Source organism: Monodon monoceros, unplaced genomic scaffold (assembly GCF_005190385.1).
Source record: "Monodon monoceros isolate NGI ecotype Baffin Bay Population unplaced genomic scaffold, NGI_Narwhal_1 Super_Scaffold_18, whole genome shotgun sequence".
NCBI classification, from domain to species: Eukaryota; Metazoa; Chordata; class Mammalia; order Artiodactyla; family Monodontidae; genus Monodon; species Monodon monoceros.
The window spans coordinates 32,721,125-32,745,689 of record NW_021703774.1 but is presented as its reverse complement, the minus strand read 5'-3'; the positions used below and the strand labels follow the sequence as shown (position 1 = coordinate 32,745,689).

Genomic DNA, 24,565 nt, shown 5'->3' with positions numbered 1-24,565 from the left:
GAACAGGCATGACTGAGATTTCTAATTTGTCCCTACTTAAACATTGCAGAGAAGTTACAGCAGAGTTGAAATGCAACTCAGAGTTGATTTATCCAAATCCCTTTCTATAGACGAGGAAACTGCACCCCAAAGAGAAAGTCCTTGGCCATGACCAACAATGTGGGTAGTGGTGAAAGAGGAGGTGGAACCCAGGACTCCTTTTTTTTTTTTTGGCTGTACCACACAACCTGCGGGGTTCCCCGACCAGGGACTGAACCCGGGCCCTCGGCAGTGAAAGCAAGGACTCTTAACCATTGGACCACCAGGGAATTCCCTGGAACCCAGGACTCGTGACTCCTGTCCGTCTGTGTGTAATTTCCCTGCTGCTCCAGGTGGGAGACAGTGCAAACTCTCTGGCTTGGGGAGAAGAGCTAGCTTCTCCTTGGTCACATCCCTCTCAGGCCTGGCCCGTGAATAACATTCAATTTCCCATTGTAACTGAGAGCTTGGGGACCGTTTTCAGCGTCTGCAGCACAAAATTCCCCAAACTCCTGGTAAGGCTTACTAAATTTATATTGTAAGCGGCTCACCAGTTCCATCTTGTGTTTCCGAAGCCCATGTGGGCACCACAAGACAATGTGATTCTTAGGGACTTGAGTTGTGATGTAAGGCTGACAGGGTTTGCCTCCCAGCTGTGTTACTCGTAGCTAGGACTGAGTGGTCTTGGACATGACACTATATCTAAGATGCTTAAAACCAGGACTGGCTCAATAAATGTCGGATAACATTATACCTATTATTGCAGTCGCTCAGCACATATTTGTTGAATGAATGAATTAATGAATGAATGAAATGAACAAATTGCTCATTAAATGAACAAATTGCCTAAGCTGACCTCCACTTGTGGTCACAGCATCGGGCATCCCATAAAACTTGCTAGGCTTAGTTCGGTCAGCAGAGGACAGCATTGAGTCAAGCATCTCAATTTGCCAGAGACTTGCAGAATTCACAATCCTGTTTTCGGATGCCCAGCTCCCAATCTTGGAGGGCCACTTCTAATGTGTAGGTTCCTAACCAAGCAGTTCCACCAGCCCCTGAGGAAGAAAGGTCAGCACCTTCAAGGCCATATTGTCCACCACCCGCGAGTGTCAGTTACTGAGGGCTGTAGCTCAGAGCTCTGAGAAAGGGAAATATAATGGTTGAGGTCTCAGGCGAAGAGGTGGTAAGCTGAGCCCTTTAGCCTGCAGCAGCCCTTTTTCCAGAGAAAAGGAAAGAGGGCCCCAGGCATCTATATTGAGATAAATCCCAAGGCAGGAGATGCTCTAGGGCCTGGGAGCTCCCCTGCAGATCATCAGATCCAGAAAGTGCTTAGCTGGCCCTCTACTTTCCTGCCCCCACTACTCCTTCAGCATCTCCCCTCACTCCTACCCCACCCCCACCCCATCCCAGAAGGTCTTTCATCACAGTTTACCCTCCCTTCAAGGTCCAACTGGCCTCCTGTGAGGCCCTCCCTCAAACCCCTGAGCCAGAATAAGACCCATCCTTTCAGCCCCACGTGGCATTTTGTACCTGTCTTTTTTTTTTTTAATACATACATAGTTTAAATTTATTATAGTTTGTTTTCATCTCTCCAAGGGAATGACTGGATTAACAGTGTAGATATGGGGATGTGAAATTTATGGTACGAGACCAGACATAGGGTAGTTGCAAGAAGTTGCTTATTTTTTGGTTAACACTCATAAAATTTTTTCCTTCATATTTTCTTCAAGCATTTTTTAAAATAAATTTATTTATTTATTTAATTTTGGCTGTATTGGGTCTTCGTTGCTGTGCATGGACTTTCTCTAGTTGGGGCGAGCTGGGGGTTGGGGGTAGCTACTCTTCGTTGCGGTGCGTGGGCTTCTCATTTTGTGGGATTCAGTAGTTGTGGCTCACGGGCTCTAGAGTGCAGGCTCAGTAGTTGTGGCGCACTGGCTTAGTTGCTCCGCGGCATGTGGGATCTTCCCGGACCAGGGCTCAAACCGGTGTCCCTTACATTGGCAGGAGGATTCTTAACCACTGCGCCACCAGGGAAGTTCCTTCAAGAATTTAAGTGCGTCTCTTGTGCCCTAAATTTGTGCTACTGACCAAACCACCTATCTAACCTTCTTCGTAGCTTTTATTTTACTTTTAAAAAATTTCTTATTGGAGTATAGTTGACTTACAGTGTTGTGTACGCGGGCATCTCCCCATCGCGGCCTCCCCCGTTGTGGAGCACAGGCTCCAGACGCGCAGGCCCAGCGGCCATGGCTCACGGGCCCAGCCGCTCCACGGCACGTGGGATACCCCCGGACCGGGGTACGAACCCGTGTCCCCTGCGTCGGCAGGCGGACCCCCAACCACTGCGCCACCAGGGAAGCCCCAGCCTTCCCACTTCCTGCTTTGGATTACATGGTACTTTATTTATCTTATTTCCCTTACTAAACTGTAAACTTCCTGAGAGCAGGGAGCTAATTCTTAGTTGCCCCTCAAGAGTCATCTTAGATGTATTTCTTTTTCAGTAGAAATACCCCAAAGCGTGGCCTTGGTATCCCTCACCTGCCCTCCCACGAGCACCCTGCACTTCACACATCACAGCAGTCCTTACTCTGAGCCACATTAACATCCTCTTCTGCTGGTCTGGACACACACAGATTGTGAAGTGTGCAAGAATTGGCACAGATATTTGTTCCTAACTGTCTCCCCAGTGAGGCACCTAGTAGGCTCAATAAGTGGTTAATCCCAGAGCCCCTCACACAGTGATCACCAATAGTAGGCTTCCCCCCAACACCCCGCAACTGGCTGGTGGGGCAGGCAGGATTGAGATGGCTCAGCTCAGCCCAGATTCCTGGGCACATCCGAGCACATGACCCAGGAATTCCCCAATACCTGCCGGCAGCCAAGTCCCCTGACGTAATCAGATTCTCTGTCAGGCATTCTCACTCTGAGACAGACCAGGCCTCCCTTTAAGGAATCTGAGCATTGAGTTTTAGCAGTTAAGATCATTTCCGAGTTGTATGCTGTTCCGGCTCTGTGTCTGTTTGTCTGCCTCCCTGGCCTGTCTGCTGTAGGCAGACAGCAGCCAGGCCCATTCATCACTAAAGCCCTCTCTTGTAGTTCCTTAGAGGCCAGCAGGCTGCATCTTGACTGGAACTGAGATCTCTTTTCTCTGCAGACTTTGGCTATCATGGCTTGCCCCCTAAATGGGGATTCACATTCTGATCAAAGGAATCTGAAGTGAGGGCGGGGAAGGTCCAAGAGGTACGGGAGATCTACCCCAAATCCCCACCCCCCCACCCCTGCAATAGTCAGTTTAGCTGGGAACAGAGGGAAATCACTTTAGCCTTTGAATTCCACTGTACATGCATTCCTTTAGTTCATAAGCATCTACTGAGTGCCTTTTTTGTGCCTAGCAGTGGGCTAAGTGTTAGGGATACCTGGAATCTAGATTAGGTCTAGACTAATCTAGATTTCATAGAAGTCTTGATTAAGCTTGAAAGGGAATTTTAGGCTCATCTGTATGATTCTTTCATCTTACTTATGATAAAATATTGATTCATCTGGCTAACTGTCTCACATCCTTCAGGTCTCAGCTTAAAAGGCTCTGTCTGCAGGAAACTGCCCCAGACCAACCTCCTCCTCTCTGCGCTAGGGGCTCCCTCCTGTTATATACCCCAAGGGCATTCTGTTCTTCCCCCATTGCGTACACATCTTCCTCTGTCTAGGATTTGCTTATTTCTCACTAGACTGAGAACTCTCAGAGACCATGTCCACCCTGGCACCATCATATCCATAGGCCAGCACCTAGTGGGCACCAGTATTTGTAGAATGACTAAGTGATGGGGTAAAAGGCCACAGACATGATTGGTGTCAGTCAGAACTAGAACTCAGGGCTCCTAACACTCAGCCCTGTGCTTGATCTTATATTACCCATGCTTCCTCTTGAGAGCCCTAATCTATCTAGATGGCCCCAGCTACCTGGGCCCCAGGAATGGATGCAGATCTCATTGGGGAAAGGAAGTCGGGGGGGGGGGGGACTTTCACCTGGGCCTCATTCTATTTTCACAGATAACCCAGGGGAGGCCGGCAGAGAGAAGAATGCCAAACTGGCTACCACCTCCTGTGATCCTCCAGATTTGGGGAAGCAGTGTTTGTTTCCTGCATAAGTGGATCCTCTCCAGCTATAAAGGAAGCCAACGGCCCCATTCTCCACCCCTAACTCAAAATAGAAAGGATCAGTGGAAGTGGGAAAGTGGGCAGACACTAAATATAAATTTCAGTCACTGGGGATCACATCCTTCTTGATCTTCAGCATGTCCTGAATACACAGCTGGAGGCACCATCCTCCTGAGGCCTCTGAATCCCAGCTCTGCCAGCTTCTCACCAGTTGTGTGGCCTTGGGCACAGGATTGAGCTACCATGAAGACTCAAGGGGAAATGTTCCTTTCTCCCCATTACACTCCACATCTAGATGAAGCAGGAGAGAAATGGATATTCTCATTTCACTCTAAATGACACTCAGTATGGGGATTCTGGACCCGGGGATTCTGCTCCAGGCCTTAAAAATGAAGCCATAGGTCATGCCCTACCTGGCTCCAAAATCACAGAAAGGAAAACTTGAGTGGGCAGCTATTTACAGGTTTAGGGACACAAGTTCTATAGTAGGAGTGTAATACATTTTTTAATGAATGAGTGTTTCCCTTTGTTTCTCTCCACCTCCTCCCAATGCTTTGTAAATTCCACCACATCTTGAGGGACCCACTCAAATTTAGAAGCATTATTTGCTGAAGCAGTAAGAACTTTCCAGAACTGCATTTCTGGGATACAATTAAGGTTGATCCAACTGAAGACAGTTGAATTCAGAACCCTGAAACAGCTCTCCCCTAGCCCTCCAACTTGAGAGTCTGCCTCCATCCCATTCCATCCCTCCTTCCTCCTTGCAGTCTTAAAGAAGTGGTCAAGTGCCTTTACAGATTTTGATTTGAGGGAAGCAAATTACTCAGGATGGGGAAATACTTTGGGGACCTCTAGTACTGTCAGGTTGCCCCTTGCTAAATGAGAACAGCACAATGGAAAGACAACAGGGCCTCTAACAAGGACCAAGAGCCTCTCAGGGGCAAGAGCTGTTCCAGAGACCCGGAAAATTTCTGGACCCCAGTGGTATCAACCCCCGCCGCCACTCACCCAACCCCCCTCAACACCCCACCAACATCTCCGCCCCGCCCCGCGTAGCCGACCCCGGCGTAAGGTATTCCCCTTGCCTGACCCTCGGGGGCCCAGGTGGGCGGGGCTCCATTGACACCTTTCCCAGCCGCTCTTGGAGGAGGCGGAGCCAGGGACCCGGCAAGCCAATGCTGGCGGTCCTGGTCACGCGCAGCCGGCGATCAGGCCAATGGGTGCCGGGGGGTGTGGCCAGAGCCTCTAGTTCAGGGCGTTTATAACAACTTGGAATTCGGCGCCCGGTCGCGCGCTTTGGTACGGCAGTGGATTCTCGCGCCGCGAGTGGGCAGGCGACCCGGGCTCTAGCTCTCTCTGCGGAGCCGATTCCTCCTCCGCCCTCGCTCACCTGCTCGCCATGGAGTCCTTGGCTTTCCCCCGGCGCCTCGGCCCGGCTCCCTCGGCCACCGCTGCCCTGGCCGCGGAGCTCGTTCGGCCTTTGGCCGACGGGCTCCTCAAGTCGCCCAAGCCCCTAATGAAGAAGCAGGCAGTGAAGCGGCACCACCACAAGCACAACCTGCGACACCGCTACGAGTTCCTGGAGACCCTGGGCAAGGGGACCTACGGGAAGGTGAAGAAGGCGCGGGAGAGCTCTGGGCGCCTGGTGAGTGCGGCTCCCTCTCGCGGCGCCAGCCGGTCAGGCTCGGGAGTTAGCCGCAGGCGGCGGGTGATGGAGGGTGGGCCGGGAGCTAGCGCCTTGCTTGGTGGACTTGCCCGCATTCAGTCTTTACCGCGCTGAGGTTGCGTATGTGTATGGGGTGCTGGTAGTGTAGAAATTGTCCATGGCTGTAGGGACAGTGGTCGTGGACCTGAGAACCCCACCAACTGCGGTCAGCAAGTGATGATTGCCAAATAAGTGAGGCGGGGTGCACAGAGGACGAAAGGTGTCCAGGGATGAGAAGGCTTCCTAAAGACGATGAGACTTAAGTGGAATTTTGCTTGTAACAAGACTATCCAATAGAGTGGGATGGGGAGAGGAAGTAGAAGGCACCTGATCTTAGCAAGGGATTAGTAAACGTGTGTAGCTGAATGAAAAAGTGAATGAAGTGTCCAGTTCCTCAATTCAGTTCTAATAGTCTGGCAGCCCAGCATACTGTGGAGATATCACCCCCTCCCGGGGGGCGCGGGTGGGTTTGACATTTAGGTCCTTTCCAGGTCTAAGATTGAGTCAGAGTTTCATTATGATGGGTTTTTAATTCTGGTAAATGTGAAACTAGGCTCTGGTGAAAGATCCACTGTGCCCCGAGATACCTTTGGGTTTGGGGCCTTTTCAGGTATGTGTCCTGTTAATTTGGGATGGGTGTGTGTGTATAGTAGTAGTAATCTGTGGGACCTTGTGTAATTTACTTTATCTCTGTACTCTGTTTCCCCTTCTGCAAAAATGAAGAAAACAGAGCCTCCCTCACAGCTGCTATGAGGATTGAATGAGATACAAATATGAATTTAAATTGTTGCTGACAATAGAACCCGCCATGAGAACTGGTATTTATATTTGAAAAGGCTGGCCCCGAAGGGATAGCAGTTTTGCCAAAAGTTAACAATGGTCCCCAAACTTGAGTTTAATGGGCATAGGAATCACCTGGGTGCTTGTTTAAACTACTTCTTCTCTAGTTCCACACCAAGAGGATTTTATTCTGAAGGTGTAGGATGGGGCCAAATAACCTGTATTTGGGGGGACGGCTGCGCCCTGCAGGCTTGGCATGTGGGATCAGGACGCAGATCAGACCTGTGCCCCCTGCAGTGGAATCGCAGAACCTTAATCACTGGACCGCCAGGGAAGGCCCTAAATACACTGTATTTTGACAGGCCTTTTAGGGCAGGTGGTTTAGGGATTGTTTTGCCAAATCCAGTTGGGTGCTGTTTATGAGATGTGCATGTATGTGTGTGTGCCTGTGTGGGTGGCCATGGTCTGCCCTATCAGGTATGGTAGCAGTTACCTCCCCAGACTGTTTGCTTTTGCAGCCAGTAGCTGGTTTGAAATTCAAGAAGTCATTCCATTGGTGAAGGAGAGTGGATGCTGGGGAAAGGGAATGGATTATGGCCTCATCAATAGGACCGAGTATGTTTTTCCTGCTAACACCTGGCACGGTCCCCAGTTGCCTGCTACCAGGTTACAGCTATTGGGCAATCATGTACTTCCTGGCTTTCCTTTTCTTTCTCTTTCTATAAAGTGTGAGGGCCCGGTGAGGCTCCAGGCTGGAGACAGCTGGGCCCAGGCTTTGTCAGGGGCTCAGCTGGAATATAGCTGCTTGTGGCTCGTGCCTCTTTTGGGGGGCAGACTGGATTGGGGGCACTGGGGTGGCCTGGAAACTGAGATTGAAGTTCAGAAATCCCATTAAGCTCTTGACCTGGGTCACCGCATGTGTGTCTCCGTGTGTGTGTGTGTGTGTGAAAGAGAGAAAAGGAAAGATCATTGATTCTGGAATGAGATAAACCAGATTTCAGTTTTCAAACCTCAGTGGCTGTAGGCAGGGATTCCAGCTCTTATTACATCAGAACAGAGAGAATTCAGAAGGTGCTCCCTGGCTTCATGTCTCTTGTATACAGGGAGCCCATATCAGGAGGAGTGGGACCTGCCCTAAAGCTCCCTAATCCATAGACCACCCTGTACTTCTTGCTCAGGGTCTCCCTCCTCCTTGGAGAGCAGCTCTACGCGCTGCTAATGGTTTCTCAAAATTCTGGAGAGGAATCCTCCCCCCACCGCACCCCCATTCCTGTCTCTTCACTCTTCTCCCTGAAGAGAGACCAACCTGGTGCCTCAGGATCTTCAGTGGGGGAGAGGGGTGTGGGAGCAGCCCACAACCTCCCCTCAAAGTGAACTGAGGGTTCAGAGGAAAGCCCGCTGGGTGACTTCCATCTCAATTTCTCTCCACATTTCGCATTCCCACCCTGCCTGGATAGGCTTCTCAGGGGCCAGATGGGATTGTCCGGAGGGAGGGGCAGGGGAGCAGGACTAATGGCTCCTCCAGGAGGGCACTAAAGGAAAAACCAATATTTGCTCTGGATCTTCTAGCTCTGACTACACTCCTGGTAGCCACATGGCATTTCCTCCTTTGACTCTCACAGCTCTCCTGACCACCCCTCCCCTAAAAAGAAAAACACCTGCTAGGGTCCCTGGAACGGTGGCGTCCCCCAAAGCCTTTAGGTTGATCTGCATGGAATTTTTACTCCATGAGGAGCACAGGGGAGTCCAAGGGGACAGTGATCTGGGGCAGGGGTGCTTCTGTCTCATATATTGGATTGTTGCATGGGATTTCAAAATGTTTGAAAATGACTGAGATGGTCTGATTCCTTCATTGACAGATGGGGACACTGAAGCCCAGAGAGGGAAGGTGACATGTCCTGTGGCTGGTTAGGGGCATGCCTGCAACATAGGCTCCTGACTTGACCACCCCAGGTGCTAGATGACCAATACTGAGTCTTGGACTGGGAGTTGGCTTTGGGCTGAGCCCAGGCTTGCCTCAGTGTGCTTTGTCATTCCAACAGCTAGCTCCGACTGCCTTTCCCAGAGCTCCAGGCGCGCTGAGGGTGGGAGGAGTCACTGGGAACAGCCCCCACCCCCATACATACTGACAGTGTCAAGAGATCCCGAGTAGGTGAGCTACACTACATTTTACTTTGTCAGGAAGACTGCTCAGCTCAGCATCAGAGTGCAAGCATTCAAAATCCTGGCTCTACTTCTTACCAGCTGTGTGACCTCTGTGTATCTCAGTTTCCTCATCTGTAAAGTGGGGATTATAATAATTCCTACCTCGTGGGGTCCTCATAGGATTAAATAAGATAATATATGTAAAGTGCTCAGCACAGTAGCTGACACACACAGTGTTACTATCCCAGCAAGGCTGGCTTTGTTGAGGTCCTACCCTCCCTCTCTTGGGGGAGGGAGAGTCCACCCCACCCTGGGTCTGTCCTGCCCTGAGCAAGAGAATGGCTCGTGCTCAGCTTCCCTAAGCCCTTTGGTCTCTACATCGTTCAAAGTCCCAGCCTCTCCTTTAGCCCCTGATCCAGAGAAGGGCTCCCGCCTGGCCAGCTGCCAGAGGCCTCTTCTGTGTGGTGCTGCCCTCGCAGCTCCTCCTGCATCTGCCTGCTCAGCAGCAGGGAGGGAGACTCCAGCTGCAGGTGACTCTTGTCCTTGGGCTCTGGCCAAACCACACAAGAGGGCTGGGCGGGGAAGCACCTTGCCCGGCAGCCTGGCAGAGTGGGCAAAGAAAGGGTGGGCACAGCATGGGGTTTAGGGGAAGCAGCTCAGCCTCCCCTCAGAGCCCATTCCTGCTCCCAGCCTGGTTCTCTGGCAGGCTGGGTGGGATGGTGAGCCATCCCCACTCTGCCAGCCCTGGCCAGCCCAGCCCAACCTCTCCTGCATTATCTAAATGGGTCATCCTCCAGCTCCTTGCCCCACCTCCCAGAGGCAGCTGCTCCGTGAAAGGCCAAAAAGGAGTCAAGGATCTTGGCTCCAACTCTGGGTGATAGCTATGACCAGAGATGCCCAGCTTGTACCCTCTCTCCCGGCACCTGAAACCAGTACCTCTAGATCTTCTTTTTCTAAGACCTTTCTGCCATCCTCTCCTGAATCCAGATTATTCTTTTTTTTTTTTTTTTGCCGTACGCGGGCCTCTCACTGTTGTGGCCTCTCCCGTTGTGGAGCAAGGCTCCGGACACGCAGGCTCAGCGGCCATGGCTCACGGGCCCAGCCGCTCCGCGGCATGTGGGATCTTCCTGGACCAGGACACGAACCCATGTCCCCTGCATCGGCAGGTGGACTCTCAACCACTGCGCCACCAGGGAAGCCCCAGATTATTCTTGATCTGAGTTCCTGTGGGGACTGGGAGGAGAGAAGGCAGTGTTTAACCAATTGAGCCCCAGCGCCCATCTTTCCAACGTCTTTGTATATCTGTAAGTGGGATGAGGGTGGCTGGTGGTACTGCACAGCCTGGCCCATGGCAGGGTGTGGGGCATTCCCTTCTCCAGGGGTAGGAGGCAGGGAGCTGGAGGCAGGGCAGAGCATCTGCAAGGAACTTTTGTCTTCTGAGGTGGTGGCTTCTCCAGGCAACACCCCTCCATCTTGGGTCCTGACAGCCTTGATATGTTGAGGAACCTCGGAAGAGTCACCTTTCTGGACTTTTGTGTTTGCCATTTACAAAATGGGATAAGGAGTTAGCTCTGCTGCCTTTCCAGCATGCAGGGCCACAGGGGCAAGAAAATCACTGGGCCGGTATCAGTAGGAATTTTGCTCAGGCAGGTAAACATAGATATAGCATGGGGCCTCTGAATAAACCTATCGTAACAATCCTTGGTTAGCACCTTCCTGGCGTAGTAGCACGTGACCCATTTCTGAAGAAGCTCAGCAGAGAATGCTAGAGTTTGGAAGGGAGCTTAGAGATCCTAATGTGCAAATTCGTGTATAGTTCCTTTCCTTTCTTTCTGGCCTGTGCTCAAACCTTTCTCTCTGCCTGGAATGCCCTTGTTGCACTGCCCCCCTCAAAGGCCTGCCCACCTCGGCTTGGCAAACCCCACTCTTCCTTCAAGATCTAAAACAGAGTTTTCCCCCAGGGGTGATTTGCCCTGCTCCTCCAGGCGAAGGAAGCTCTCCAGTGCTCCTGGAGCCCCTGGGCAGCCAGGGATCTCAACCGTCATGTTCATCACATTAGACTGGACCAAGGGCCGCAGGGGCTATCCAATTTTTGTCTGAATCCCCAACACCTACCATAGCGCCAGGCACCTACCATAGTGCCAGGCACGTAGTAGGCATTCAGCAAATGTTTGGAGGATAAATGTCCTTTTAGTTTTCAGATGAGGACATTAAAACTAGCCAGGCCAGTTAACAGGATCATTTAAGTGACTTGTCTCGAGTTATGTAGCTCCAAAGGGGCAAATAAAGACTAGATACCTGGGCTCTTGACACCCCTCCACCGATCTGGTGTTCACATTTATATTGTCATTGTTGTGCCTCTGTTTCCCGCCCCCTCTGAGTAGGGTGGCCGTATAATATAACATCTCAACTCGAATACTTTGCGGAGTAAAAGGGGCACTGTTAATAATTATACGGGACGACCCAGGATTGTCCCCAGGGAGGTGGCCTTCCTACCTCTGGGCGATCCATTCAGCGATTGTTTTTCTCTTCCTTTCCTCTAGTCACTGTATTTGAATGGTTGCTCAACTATATTGCAGATGAGAACAAAGGTCCCTCAAAATGAGTTCTCATAAGCGTGGCTGACTCTCCACCCATGCCTTGGATAAAGGGCAGAAAGTCTTATCTGGGCACTGGTCCATCAGTCAGGGATCAGCCCAATGACTTAACCAATAAATATTTATTTGTGATTTGTGTTCACCAGTAAACAGTTGAGGTGTGTCCAGTGGGACTAGGATAGGTGGGGGAACAGTGGCCCAGCCCCACCGTGGCAGTGATACATGGCTCTTCTTGTCTGTCACCTGCTTGGGGACTGGTGGAGGCATGATGACCTAAGTTGTTTCTTTCCTGGGAAGTGCCAGCCAAGCTGTGGTCTCTTAAGACCTAATATAGACAATGCGGGGGGGGGGGGCACAGGGGTGGTCCTTGACCTCACCCCCTGAGGCCAGAGCATGAACTTGCAGGAGGACAACTGTCCACTAAGGATCAACAATTCTGATTCTAAACAGTAGACTTCCAGAGTTGAAAGAAATAGATCTCAGGATTCAACTTGTACACCCTCTACCCATGCAGGGACTCCTTCTAGCACCCCTCAGAGCCCTTTATTTTTTTGAAACCTCATTTCTTTTAGGCCTTGTCTTCTTTAGAGCTCTGCTCCCTAGCCCACGATGATTTATCTCATTGTATATGTTTGTGTGTGTACAATTGTACATCCAAGATATGCCTAGTTTTTGCATATGTGTGTATCTTAAGCTCTCGGATATTTGTTTCATTATCTAGGTATGTGATTTACATGTGATTTTTTTTTTTTTTTGCTATCTGTTAATTCAGTTTTATGGGCCTTTATCTGAAGAGCTCATGGCATTTTATCTACTGTCTGTTGTTTTTTTTTAACAGGAGAAAAACAAATTTAATTTCACATGTACAGGAACCCCCCCCAAATATGTGGCTCCCCAACAGTCAGGCAACTGAGGCTTACCTGCCATCCTGAGCTAAGGAGAAGGGGGTAGGGGTCTGGCATTTGAAAGGGGAGGAAGGCAATTCACAGAACGATGGGAAGAGCGAATGCTTGGTAGATAAATGTTTGCTGGGCCATGCAGATAAGTCTTCCTGATGAAAAAAGTTATCTCTGCTAATAGCGCTCTCTCTGGTACAAGCCTCCTATCTAAATTCTTTAATGCAGTTAAGGGAGGGATAAAAAGCTCTCCTTGAGTCTGCTGAGCCTTCATTGTCTTCAGCTCAAAATCATCCACATGCCAAAGTGACAGTCTGGGGTAGCCTGTCCTGAGCCCCACCACCAAGTAATGCAATTACGTTTCAGTGCAGGCATTTATGTTCATATTTATAATCATCATAACCTTTAAAGTCTTGGCAAACATGTTGAGTTGCCACTGGATTGGTGTGTCCTCATGTACAAGTGACAACTCTCTTTCATTTGTACCTAGAGTTCATTTTTTGCAGTTATAAGACCATAATTCTTTTCTGCAGTGATAATTCATAACTGAAAAATTATTAGAACATTATGTGATATATCAAGACAGTTGCAGCTCTGGAGTTTCTATGTAGGAGAGACTTTAATGGCTCTAGTGGGTTGGAATTAGGAGCAACAAGAGTTGTCTTGAAGCTTCACTGTATTGTCTGATTTTTAAAACAAACAATTCAGAGAGAAAAGAACTAGTCCATAAAATCACCCCTTCAGGGAGAGAAAAAGGGTATGGAGAGGTGTTCAGGAACCAAGCTCCAGGCTGGTTGGAGGAGGATTTAAGCCCCTTCCCCCCATCCCCACCCCCTGGGCAATTCTAAGCCAGGGATTTTTCTGCTTAGCTCATTGGGGTGGTTTGGAGCAGAAGGGGTGGGGGGCGTGAAGAGAGCGCCTGAGGTGCAGCCCGGCCCCTGCAGCTGCAGCGTGGGCCCCTCTAGGGGCTTGGGCAGGAGACTCCATGGTGACCGTCCCTCCTGCTGCCATTGTCCTCCCTGCCCTGCTCTGGAAGGGCGAGAGAGCCGGGCCTCCCCTCTTTCATGGATGCAGCTCCAGGGGAGGAGCGGGGCGGAGGGCACGCCATCCCTGGCCTGTTGCCGGGGTGACCAGGCCCAGGGCATTGTGAGCTGCTCCTCTTACAGGATTACGGCTGTTCCGCATTCTTGTCTGAGGGGGACATAGGCCCGAGGCCCGCGGTCCGCAGCGGAGCCGGAAGCCTTTGTCTGCCTCCAGAGCCCTGTGAAAGGGGGATTAGAGGCCCCGCCCCTTGGGCTCTGGGTTCCCTTTTTTCCACCTCCTTTTGAACCTTGAGGGGAGGCGAACCCTCCTGGGAAATGAACGAAGAGCTGTTTTCCTCACCCTGTGCCTCGGGATTTCTCATAACTTGCCCGGCTCCTGTGAAGGGGAAGTCTTATATTTACCATTTGTGTCCTTGGACAGGACTTGTCAGGAACTGACCAGCCCTGTGACACCCCACCCCATACCCGCCCGGCACCTGATGCCAGCATTGTAGCCTCCGAGGGCCCCGGGGCATTTATATGGTCATTTCACAGAGTCAAAGCAGGAAAGCACCCCAGACATCTTAGTCCAGCCTGGGCCTTGCCCATGAGCACAGCAACAGAGCCTGGAGGGCCCAGGTCCCCTGACTCACCACGCGGTGTCTTCCCCACACGCTGCGTGCGCTGTTGGTACTCTGTCACCATCTCTGCTCAGTGCGGTAGAACGGAGAAGGGGGCAAGATGCCTCAGTCTCTAAGAGCTTTGCTTAAGCTGCTTCTTGGCAGTTCATTCTCCACTTCCTCCTGCCTCCCTCCACCCTTCCTGAACCCACCACATGTACCAGCCAGAGAGTTTAATCCTTAAATGGCATTTTCACCTTTACAGACAAGATAGCAAAGCCCAGAGGTCTCTGTTTAACTGTCTAGTTGTTTGTTTGTTGCTGGGGGAGAGACATTACTTACCTAGACCAAAGAGACTAGCATTTTTTTCATACCTTTTTTGGGTGATTTTTGTGTGTGTGTGGTAAAGCATATGTAACATAAAAGGTTCCCTCCAGCCTCTCTGCCGCCCGCCCCAGTGAAGGATGGAGAGGCTTCTCTGGGTGCACGCTGTGGCCTTTGTAGCAGCTGTAGGCAGATCACCAGGGTCAGGGCTCCCAGAGTGTCCTCAGGGACGCCTTTACCTGCCAGACCTTTCTCCTCACTCTCCTGCATTCTCTGCTCCCAGGTGGCCATCAAGTTGATCCAGAAAGACAAAATCAAAGACGAGCAAGATCTGATGCACATTCGGCGAGAGATTGAGATCATGTCATCACTCAACCACCCCCACGTCATTGCCATCCACGAAGGTACAGAGGCGGAGCATTTGAAGCTGTGTGTGTGTGTGTGTGTGTGTGTGTGTGTGTGTGTGTGTGTGTGTCCAGTTGGAACAGATGACACAGAGGTAAACAAGACACAGGCTTTAGGCTTGGGCAAAAGCTGGATTTGAAACCCAGCTATATGACTTTGGGCAACTAATTTAATTTAGTCTCTGGGCCTCAGTTCCTCATTTGTAAAATGGGATAATCCCACCTACATCACAGGGTTGTTGCAAAGATCAAATTAAATGTCACCAGGGAATTCCCTGGCGATCCAGTGGTTAGGACCCTGTGCTTCCACCTCAGAGGGCACGGGTTTGATCCCTGGTCAGGGAACTAAGATCCCGCATGCCCTGTGGCACTGCCAAAAAAAAAAATTCAAATTAAATGTCACCAAGTGCTCCGCTCATGGGAGGAACTCCACAGATTGTAGGCATTTTTGTTCTTAGGTTTTCCGTACTGGAACACTGTCTCCCCAGACCAATGAGATCCTTAGCAATCTGGGGGAGGCTGAAACATACGGGGACCTGCACGCGTCTCAGGTGTGTGGGTGCTGTTTTTCTTCATATACAGGAGCCAGACCTCCTGTCCTCTGAATCATTCCCGCCATGGGGCTGGCTTCTACTTCTCCTCGTCTCTTGAAGCCTCCTCTTGCTCTGACATCGGCGCTGGCTTTCCTCTCCAGCTGCCCTGTTCCCTGTGACCCAGACAACAAAGTGAGCAAGAGAGGGTGATGAGGGAAAGAGGGGGAGCAGCCTCCCACACACACCTGTCTGCTTCCAGCCTTTACATAATATCAGTTAGACAGGAAGCGAGGAATGGCAGGAACAGCAGGAAGGAGGAAAGGGAGCCTGTGGCTTTGCCCTCAGTCTGAATATTCCTGATAGGAAGAAAGAGAGGTCTCCTCTCTTAAGTTCTGTTTAGAGGAAGACTTAGGGCCTGAGCCCTAAGCCTGAGCCTTTCCCATGAGCCCTAGCAGGTGGCTGGAAGGCTACTTGTTTCTCTGTTTATCTCCCCCAGGGGGGAGTGGGCAGATGACAGAGCATTGGTTAGGCCAGGCTGAGCTTGGTGACTGGGCTGTGTGTGTGTGAATTCTTCCCCGCACCCATTATCTACAGCTATAGGTCTGGGAACTGAGCTCTGAAGCTTAGGATATAGCTGCTACTTACTGCACCTTCAGATTCAGCAAATGTTGGGGTGTCATAGTTACTGTGTATCTGGTAGACCTCCCCCAGATCCATCCCCATCCACAGACTTCAAGAGATATGGACTGGGGGGGGGGAAGGCTGCAGTCCTGGGAACTGACTTCTAACGTAGCTGCTCTCCAGAATGTGCCCTGGCTGGCTCCTGACCCCCAATTTTACGGCACAAAGTTTGCACACATCCTGCAGAGATGTGGAGAACCACAGGGGTGGAGCCTCAGCTAGGCACCCCCCAGCATTCTGGGCCACTGTGCTCCCCTAGGAAAAAGCACAGTCCTCCTGACCATGTATCCAACTGCCTGGGAGCTGGGACTCTTCTTGGGAGAAGCCTCCTCTCTTAGCTCCTTCTCACAGGCTAGACAGTAATCTCCCTGGGGCTGGCTGAGCAAGCCAAACTCATAGGACTCGTTTGACGCAAAGATGCAATATCACAGACACATGTTTTGACACACAGCCTGCTGAAGGGCCAGTTTGGTGAACCAGCCATTCCCTACTTTTCCAGGAGGCCAGACAAGGCCTGAAGTGGCAATAAGGCCCCTTCCTCACATGGAGATGAGCCAGCTGGAGTAGGCTGGCTGCCAGGAGCCCAGCCAGTCAATTAATTACCAAATATTTATTGATCGTTTCTATGTACAAAGCCCCAGCCTGGATATTCTGGACGGGAAGTCAAAGATGTTAAGGGTGATCAATATCTCAGCTCTCCATGGTACTTTACAGTTTACAAAGCACTTTCATACTTTTATTCCTCTTCTGATCCTCAAGTCAGGCATTATTATGGGCATTATTTTTCAAGTTTATGCATGAGGATGCTGATAATAAATATAACAGTAGGTACAGTCTATTGAGTGCTTACTTGTATGTCAGAGCCCACACCAGCTTGCCCCGCCAGCCTGAGAGCTGTGACTAACTTTTATCTATTCCTCGCCCCAGCTCTGTGACGTTGCTATCATTATCCCTCTTCAAATGAGGAAACTGAGGCACACTGATTGAATAAGTTGCCGTGGTCACCCAGCTAGTAAATGATGGGGCCAGGATTCAAATCCCAAACCTACGTTCTTACTGATGTATCTAGAAGAGATTTGCCCAAGGTCACGAGGCAAAAAAGTACTGAACCAGAGAGCCTGGTTTTTCATTCTCATCCAGTGATGTCTCAGAATTTGCAGGGTAGTGTTAAGAATCCTCGGAAGCCTGAACTTCCAAGGAAAGGGAGGGTGAGCCCGTTCCCTTGGCCTTAATCCGTTGCTACTGGAAGGTGTTGGGAGCATCAAAGGGCACTGTCCTGCCTCATTAGCAGATGTCTCTGGTGGGAGGTCCTGTCTGGTTTGGGGGCCTGGGAGTGATCCGTGTTCCCTAGCGGGGAGCAGTGCACTCTGGAGGGGCCTGACATTCCTGCCTTGCTCTGCCCCAGTGTTTGAGAACAGCAGCAAGATCGTGATCGTCATGGAGTACGCCAGCCGGGGTGACCTATACGACTACGTCAGTGAACGGCAGCGGCTCAGCGAGCGCGAAGCCCGGCATTTCTTCCGGCAGATTGTCTCCGCCGTGCACTACTGCCACCAGGTGAGCGGCACCTGCCTCAGCCCTGTGCTGAGGGGGTGGTTCCTGGGGCTCGGGGGCTGGTTTCACCAGAGAGATTCCATGACTGGTCCAGGATCACACAGGGAGATCGAAAGAGGCAAGACTCAATTCTGGACTCAGCCTAGGGAATGTTGGTGTCTCTGGCTTCAAGTCTCTTGGCTGGGCTTGGAAGGACCATGATTTGTTGTAGTATGTACCAGTAAAGATGGGCCTCCCAGCCTACCTGTGCTCACCCCGACGCGGCCCCCTTTGTGTTTCCCTCACTGTCCAGACCAGGTCCTCATGTCCTTCCCTCCCTGGTGGCCTTCCCCTGACCCTCCTCCCTCCCTCTTTCAGAACAAGGTTGTCCACCGGGATCTCAAGCTGGAGAACATCCTCTTAGATGCCAATGGAAATATCAAGGTGAGCCTCACTTCTTGTCTAAAGCTGCTTCCCTACCCCTCCCCAGCCTGTCTGCACTGTCCCTTGCCAAGCATCTCTAAGCCCCTAGGGGGTTCCAGAAGGAGTTGAGCAAAGCTCAGACTCTTATATGGGTACGATAAGGACCTTAGCCATCATCCGTTTCAGTACCTCATTCTATGGATTGAAAGCTGAGGCCTTACGATAAGCAGTGATTTGCATAAGGTCCCATGGCTAGCAGGTGGCTGAGCCTCAGCTAGAACCAGAGTCTTCTGACTCCCTGACCAGTGCTCTTGACGTCACAAGGCTGAAGGAGTCTAGATCTAAGGTTGGCTTCTGCTCACAGCCTTGGGACTGGCACGGAGAGGCCATGGCCTGAGTTCTCCCCACCTGCGTGCACGCACGTGCACGCGCGCATGCACACTTCAATCTGCCGCAGTTAGGCAGCCCTTTAGCACCTTTCACCACAGCAGGCACTCCAGAGCCAGCTTCCTGCTTTCTGCAGCTGCTCAATTCCCGTGTCTCAGTAGTTAAATTTAGGCCTGAGAAGTTCAGGTCGATGTGATAAACTCGGGTCTTGGGGCTGGAAGGGGAGACGGCAAGGGCTGGCCCCTGCAGATACCTGGAAGGGCTCTGACTCTGCAGTCGGACCCTCCTCAGAATCTTCCCGAACCCAGAGCATAGTCCTTTCCCCAGTGGCCCCTGACCTGTGCCCCGAGGCGCCCTGGCACTGAGTTCATTTTCCTTACCAGTTCCCGGAGTAGGTGGGGCTCTCTTTGATGCTGACCAGGGAGGGGGAAGCCAGAGCCAATAAATGCACACAACCCAGGCAGGCACGAACTGTCCCATCTGCCCCAATCACCTGCCTCGTTATAGGCTTCAACTGGTAACTGCTTGATAGGAGGCCAATAAAACCCACAGGTGAGGGAGCCAGAGTTCATAAACAGCTTCTCCCCACCCTGGGCACACGTGACCCTCTGCTGGGGATGAAGAGGTTGGGAGCAAAAGGGCATTGGCCTCAGCCTTTGCCTGAGGATAGCTGGCGGAAGGGTCTTTCTGAGGAATGAGAAGATGGGCTTGGGGCCCCTCAAACCCTCAATATCAGAGGGCTCAGGAAGTCCTGTAAGAAGATCCCTTCTACTGGGCTATAACCACGACCGTAATCTTTGTTCTTCCTTCAGTACTGCTTCTCAGCTATACTGGGCTGACCCCGGTCCCGCCACCACGTTCCTGCCCGGGTGTGGGCAGAGAGATGCATTCTTTGCTGGGAAGGGCAGCCCAAGCCCAAGTCATGGGGTAGCTTGCTTCTGAGGTTCATGGCATTGGCATGAGACATTGTCTGTCCCCCTCCAACTGGTAGACCCTTCCTTCAGTCAATAAGTGGCCATTAGTCCCACCCATGGGTCACAGCTGTGCTAGGAGTTGCAGGAGGGGTGGGGGCGGGAGGTCAACATGGGAAGCATATTGATGTGGCAGTATGAGGAGACGGAACTGACAAGCAGGGGCTACTGTGAGCCACTGCAAATTGTAGGGCTTCATGGGAGGAGGAGATCTCAGGGCAATGGAAGGCTTCCTGGAGGAGGTGGGCTTGCTGGGTCAGGAGGATGTGTGTAGGCAGAGAGAGCATCCCTGGAGTAGAGTACAGCGTGAGCAAAGGGGCCTGGGGAACAGTGAGGACCCTGGAGCTCCCCGACACCTCTACCTACACTTTCCTCATTGACACAACCTCCAAAGGGCTCTTTCTTCCAGGGTCTGAGCTGTGTTGGTGGTGCCCGGTATGGGGTAGGGGTCATGGGCACCCTTTCCTGCTGCTAGGGCCTGGGTTTCCCCGGGGTCTGGCGGGGGGCAGACCAGGAGCTATAGAACAACACAGGCCTTGGTGTGACCCCTGCCTGTGTTTGACCCAATTCTGCAGATCGCTGACTTTGGCCTCTCCAACCTCTACCACCAAGGCAAGTTCCTGCAGACATTCTGTGGGAGCCCCCTCTATGCCTCGCCTGAAATCGTCAACGGGAAGCCCTACACGGGCCCAGAGGTAAGTGTCTGGACTCCTCCGCCAGCCTGCCTCAGCTTAGATCCTGAGAGAGGGATGCGCTACTTTTCTAGTTATTCCCTTTCTCAGATCACAAAACTCACTTCCCCACCAAAGTAGTGTGTGGCCAGGTCTCTAGCGGGAGTGGCAAAACTGGAACAAGAGCTGAAGTCTTCTGACCCGCAGTCTGGTTCTGTGCCCCTCACCTTCCACATTCCCATTTCCTTTCCCAGCCCCCAGCCAGCCTCCCTGGAGGGATGGTATCTGTCACAACCACCACTCCTGGCCCAGAAGGGATGACCTCGTCACTGATCTTGTGTTTGTGGCTGCTCCTCCCAAGGGGAGGCAAATGACAGCAGCTCTCCGTGAACCTCAGTCCCTTCTGCAGCGTCACCCTCTCTGCCCCTGGGTACTAGAAGGAGGTGGTCCTCAGATACACTGGGCTCTGGGTTCTCCAACATGGGCTCCCTTTTCCCCATGGTACTGAATGAAGGTGAGGCTGGAAGCCCTCTAGCCTGTGGCATGAGGAGGTCCTGGCTGATCCTCTCTCTCCCTCAGGTGGACAGCTGGTCCCTCGGTGTTCTTCTGTACATCCTGGTGCATGGCTCCATGCCCTTTGATGGGCAGGACCATAAGACGCTGGTGAAACAGATCAGCAGTGGGGCCTACCGGCAGCCGCCTAAACCCTCTGGTGAGTGAGAGGTGTAGCTGTTCTCATCTAGGTGCTGGGTGTCCTTTGCTCATTCCTTAGGCAGCAATTAAACAGTGACAGTAAAGTGAAGAGGGCAGCCCACTGTAGATGGAGTGTACCTTCCACCTCAGCTCCTGCTGTCATCTCTTTGCCTCCTATGTCTGTGACCTCTGAGGAAGGAAGAGATAGCTCCTTCCTTCCTTTATGGGCAAGCTTTATCATATTTGGAAAGTGCTTCCTAAGGTCTAGCTTAGATCCTGTTTGCTACAATTGTCTCATTTCCTACTGCTTTTGTCCTTGTCCTTAGAAATCTTTTTGTCCTTTCACGTACGATGTGTAAGGCAAGAAGAAAGGTGTGAGGACCTTGGTTTACTCTTGAACAGTCCCTACCCTCAGAGGGTTGCGTGTCAGTGGAGCAAAGGAGGATACACACTAACACATAAACATGGCTGTGGTCCTGAGGGGTGGTGGGATGGAAGAGGAAATCCGACAGTCAATCCAGGGAAGCTGGAGACTGGGGGGCCGGCCCGGGCTGCAGCGTGTATGGAGCCCTAGGTGGGAGTGGCATATCTGACACAGGAGTGAGCAGTGTCTTAGCACAAATGGGGGGGGGGGTAAGCCAGTGAGGGGGACTGTGGGTGCCCATGCTCATGGCTATGGATCTGAAACCCTTCTCCTTCTTCTTTTAGATGCCTGTGGTCTGATCCGGTGGCTATTAATGGTGAACCCTACCCGCCGGGCCACCCTGGAGGATGTGGCCAGTCACTGGTGGGTAAACTGGGGCTATGCCACCCGTGTCGGGGAGCAGGAAGCTGTGCACGAGGGAAGGCGCACCGGCAGCGACTCTGGCCGGGCCTCCGTGGCTGACTGGCTCCGGCGGTCCTCCCGCCCCCTCCTGGAGAACGGGGCCAAGGTCTGCAGCTTCTTCAAGCAGCATGCTCCTGGAGGCGGGAGTCTCGCCCCTGGCCTGGAGCGCCAGCATTCGCTCAAGAAGTCCCGCAGAGAGAATGACATGGCCCAGACTCTCCAGGGGGACCCAGCTGCTGACGCCTCCCCTCGCCCTGGCAAGGGCAACCTCAAGCTGCCGAAAAGCATTCTCAAGAAGAAGGCATCGACCTCCTCGGAAGGGGCAAGGGAGGGCCCTGAGCTTGGCCCCGTCCCTGTGAGCCCAGGACAGGCTGCCCCCCCGCTCCCCAAGAAGGGCATCCTCAAGAAGTCTCGCCAGCGGGAATCCGGCTACTACTCCTCTCCTGAACCCAGTGAGTCTGGGGAGCTCTTGGATGCAGGGGACGTGTTTGTAAGTGGGGATGCCATGGGGCACACGCCCCCCCAGACCTCAGGGCCGCTGCTGCATCGCAAGGGCATCCTCAGACACAACAGCAAGTTCTCCCACGCAGGCCTGGAGCTCACAGCCCACACCGCTTTTGGCTCCTTGGATGAGCTGGCCCCGCCTCACCCCCCAGCCCGGGCCGGCCGCCCCACGGGGGCAGTGAGTGAGGATAGCATCCTGTCCTCTGAGTCCTTTGACCAGCTGCACTTGCCCGAACGGCTCCCTGAGCCCCCACTGCGGGGCTGCGTGTCTGTGCACAGCCTCGTGGGGCTTGAGGAGCCCCCCTCAGAGGGCCCTGGAAGCAGGGCCCTGAGGTGCTGGCGCCAGGACCCCCTGGGGGACAGCTGCTTTTCCCTGATGGACTGCCAGGAGGTGACAGAGGCCCACCAACAGGCACTGGGGGTCTGCTCAAAGCTCAGCTGAAGGTGGGGGGCGTTGCCCCATCCCGGCTGGCTCTAAGATGCAGCTGGCTGCACGCTGAGGGGAAACTGCCTTCTTCCCTGCCTCCCAGGACCAGCATCCCAGCCCAGAAGGCTGGGGTGGTTTGCCATTGAGCCCTGGGGAGGGCTGGATGTGGGAAGTGGGCAAGTGAAGTGTACTGAGGGTTCAATGTCTTCAGCCACATGGAACCAAGAAGGTAGTAGAAGGGAAATGAGTAGAGAAGTAGAGAGGAAGGCCCAAGGCTGAGTCCAGGTTGCCTGTTTCTTGTACACATAGTAGGGCCGCAGAGAGCTGGAAAGAGCGCTCCCAGCGCCCAGCTCCTATAAAGAGTAAGTTTTGTGCAGGGTGCCGTCCTGCCAAGGTGGGGATGGAAACTCTTTAAGTTCACATACACATTCCCATCTCCACCAACCACTCAAACTGGAGTGTGGCACCCCCCTAATGTGCCTGGGGTGTCCTGGGAATGGTCTTCTAGAGTGTGCCCTTCCTTATTTATCTGAGCAGCAAGAGAACACAGCCTCTGTTTCCTCAAAGGTTCTCTCCCCTTTCGCATCCTCCAAACCTGGCCCAAGCCTCCTGGAGTCGCTGCTATGAATCTAAAAGACTTGAAAAGGCTCGGGCTGCTATTGGACATCATCTCAAGGGGCCCGGATTCCCCTGGACCCCACCTTGGACCTCAAAGACTCTGAACTTCTCTAGCCTCCAAGCTGCTCCTGCTACTGAGAACGGATGTGTCTGTTTCTCTGGGCTTTCAGGGCCTAGAATGTTCTTATTTATTTTTATGTTTTCAGCTCTGCATTTTTAAAATAGTGAATCTTACTGTTTTCAATAATGTGAATACTATGTTCTGGGGAAATGCACTATGACATCTAAGTTTTGTGTACAGGGAGATATTTTTGCAATGATTCCCTACTGATCAAGGGGAAGCCAGGGGCCTTTTATAAATCTACATGTCCCATCGCTGTATCTGGAAGGGGTCTCTGGCTCCCTCACTCCACGCCCTGATTCTATCTACCTGATGGTCCCTCTTCCCTTCTGTGGTGGCTAGAAAGAGCCACCCCATTAAAAACCAGAACGATGATTGGAAAATAGCTTCTGTGGTTCTCTTTGGGGAAGTGGGGGCACAGGTCTTCGAGTTTTCTCTTAACACACACTCCCTTGGGCTCTCACAGATGGAAAAAAGAGAACCTGCTTCATAAAAACAGAACACACACCAAAAACCGAGCTCTTAGCTCCAAAGGACTCCCTGTTACACCTCCATCAGCGGTTCTGCCCTTGTAAACACCCAGCGGGGAGGGTGCCCTGGGCTAAGGGTCCCAATTTGCTCCTCCTGCCTTTAGCACTAAAGAACTGGGTTTGGCAGATTATACAGCCCTTCCCCCTCCTCTCCCATCCCTCCCCCATCTAGCTCCGTCCCCTGCTGCTTGTAGGCACCTCCACCGCCTTTATTCTCTCCCTCCAAAGAAATCCCTTTCCCTCCAGTGCAGGCAGCTGCTCCCCACTCCGCCCCCCAACCGCCTGACTCTTAGAGGAAGTAAAGAATGCTTGGAATGCCCCCCTCGTTGGCCGTCCCTCTCCACCCCCTGCAGAGCATTCCCCGGACTCCCGCTCCATTGAGAAACTCCCAGGCTCTGAGGGCTGGGATGAAAGAGAGGATAAGGACAAAGAGCAGGCAGGCAGCCGGCTGGCTCCAGCTTCAAGCAGGCTCCCTCCCCCTTACCTCACCCGGCTCTGGTGTTCGCAGGCCCCCAAACAGTCTGCTCCCCGTACACCTGCCCTCCTACCGGCCTTCGGTGCCTGCCGGTTTGGAGCATCTGCACTGCCCTCCCCCTCCCTGCATCTGGGGAGCTGGCAAAGTTGCTGAGTCTGGGGAAGAAGTGGGGAGGCCAGGCAACTATGGGATCAGGATGGGAGAGTAAACAAGAAACCGTTTAGGCTACAAATGGGGTATTTCAGTCTGATAATTTTGAAAAGGCTCCACGTCTCCTGGTGATGGGGTTCCCACTTCCAGCCTTTTCATGGAGACTTTTCAAAGCTCTTCCAGCCCCGAGGCTCCACCACTTGAAAACAAGGCAGGTCCAACTGAGTGCTGGAGCTCTGGGCTAGACTGTGGGTAGACACAGGAAAAATATAAGGGAGGGTCTTTACCCAAGAAGCATAGAGTTCAGATGTGGAGTTAACTGTGTTCATTTATTCATTGACTCAGGAATCAAGCCC

At 52.4% G+C, this 24,565-nt stretch overlaps 1 protein-coding gene across 1 annotated transcript; it reads left to right on the top strand.

The window, feature by feature from the left end:
* The first annotated feature begins 5,480 nt into the window (after positions 1 to 5,480).
* Positions 5,481 to 23,431, top strand: NUAK2 (NUAK family kinase 2). The gene is made up of 7 exons (XM_029229423.1): positions 5,481 to 5,818; positions 14,546 to 14,666; positions 17,286 to 17,437; positions 17,792 to 17,857; positions 19,770 to 19,889; positions 20,445 to 20,577; positions 21,267 to 23,431. The coding sequence occupies exons 1-7, from the start codon at positions 5,573 to 5,575 to the stop codon at positions 22,328 to 22,330; spliced, it is 1,902 nt and encodes a 633-aa protein (XP_029085256.1). The 5' UTR covers positions 5,481 to 5,572; the 3' UTR covers positions 22,331 to 23,431.
* Positions 23,432 to 24,565: the final 1,134 nt, after the last annotated feature.